General features: G+C 41.4%; 1 protein-coding gene across 1 annotated transcript; it reads left to right on the forward strand.

The window, feature by feature from the left end:
• The first annotated feature begins 279 nt into the window (after nucleotides 1–279).
• On the forward strand, nucleotides 280–1397 carry LOC118496453 (gastrula zinc finger protein XlCGF17.1-like). Its single transcript, XM_036008231.1, has one exon. The coding sequence runs from the start codon at nucleotides 308–310 to the stop codon at nucleotides 1382–1384; it is 1077 nt and encodes a 358-aa protein (XP_035864124.1). The 5' UTR covers nucleotides 280–307; the 3' UTR covers nucleotides 1385–1397.
• The last annotated feature ends 328 nt before the right edge of the window (nucleotides 1398–1725 follow it).

Genomic DNA, 1725 nt, shown 5'->3' on the forward strand with positions numbered 1-1725 from the left:
CTCAGCTAATTAGCAAAGTATTGTTGAGACTGATATTTAATGTACGTCTGTCTGTGTTTCAGCTTTACCTCCAGACATTCTGGAAGTGATTGTTGGTGAAGAGGAGCAGCAGGAGTGTAGCTCCAGTGTGGACAATCAGGAGCCAGAGCCCCCCCCACACATTAAAGAGGAACAGGAGGGAGAGCAGCTTCAAGGGCTGGAGGAGGCTGATATCACCAAGTTCCCATTCACTCCTGTCCCTGTGAAGAGTGAAGATGATGAAGAGGAAGCTCAGTCCTCACAGCTTCATCAAAGACAAACTCACCACATGGAAACAGAAGCTGATGGAGAGGACTGTGGAGGACCAGAACCAGCCAGGAACTCACATCCACTTTTACAACCAGAGACTGAAGACCAGACTGGAGACTCTTCTGATCCTGAGACTGATGACAGTGCTGATTGGAAGGAGACCAGAGAACCTCAGTCAGCTTTAAACTCTCTGAAACATGATTCAAGAAGTAAGAAACGATTCAGCTGCTCGGAGTGTGGGAAAGTATTTGGCTTCAAGACACATCTGAAGAGACATACGATTACTCACACAGGAGAAAAAACATTCAGCTGCTCTCAGTGTGGGAAAAGATTTGGCCACAAGGCAGATCTGAAGAGGCACATGAGAACTCACACAGGAGAAAAACCTTTTAGCTGCTTAGTTTGTAAGATTTTTTTTACACAGAGTGGAGATTTACAAAGACACATGAGAATCCACACAGGAGAGAAGCCTTTTAGCTGCTCAGTTTGTAATAAATCTTTTACACAGAGCGAATATTTACGGTCACACATGAGAACTCACACAGGAGAAACACCTTTCAGCTGTTTGGTTTGTAAGAAATCTTTTACACAGAGTGGAAGTTTACAGAAACACATGAGAATCCACACAGGAGAAAAACCTTTTTGCTGCTCTGAGTGTGGTAGAGCTTTCACTGTTAGTGGAACCCTGAAGACACACATGATGACTCATTCTGGAGAAAAACCTTTTAGCTGCTCAGTCTGTAAGAAATCTTTGACACACAGTGGAGCTTTAAAGATACACATGAGAATCCACACAGGAGAAAAACCTTTTAGCTGCTTAGTTTGTAATGCATCTTTTATACAGAGTGGAAGTTTACGGTCACACATGGTAGTCCACACAGGAGAGAAAAGATTCAGCTGCAGTGTTTGTAACAAAAGATTTTCCCGGCGTTCTCATGTCAAAACACATAAATGTGTTGGTCAGATGGAAACAGAAGCTGATGGAGAGGACTGTGGAGGACCAGAACCAGCCAGGAACTCACATCCACTTTTCCAACCAGAGACTGAAGACCAGACTGGAGACTCTTCTGATCCTGAGACTGGTGACATGGAATAATGTTTGTGCCTTTTAAGTCCAAGCAAAACTTCTCAAATATCAAACAAAAAACGTTATGTATTAACATCTAGATAGAATACATTATATTGTGTGGTAGGAAAAAGTACAGTCTTATTTTAAATATTTTATTAGATATTGTTTGCATGCTGAGTACCCTCCAGGATGAAATAAAGTGAAGTCATTTTAAGTAAACCATTTTTTGACTAGTGTTATTGTAGTAGTTAGTAGTTATTGTCTGGGTCACAATGACCTAGGTGTACTTAAGAAAAGGAAAATGAGAGGACTGTTAGAAGTAAAAATATCACCAGTTCAGCAATTCATGAAAAAACATCCGAACCGCT

This window comes from Sander lucioperca, chromosome 12 (genome assembly GCF_008315115.2).
Source record: "Sander lucioperca isolate FBNREF2018 chromosome 12, SLUC_FBN_1.2, whole genome shotgun sequence".
Classification (NCBI taxonomy): domain Eukaryota; kingdom Metazoa; phylum Chordata; class Actinopteri; order Perciformes; family Percidae; genus Sander; species Sander lucioperca.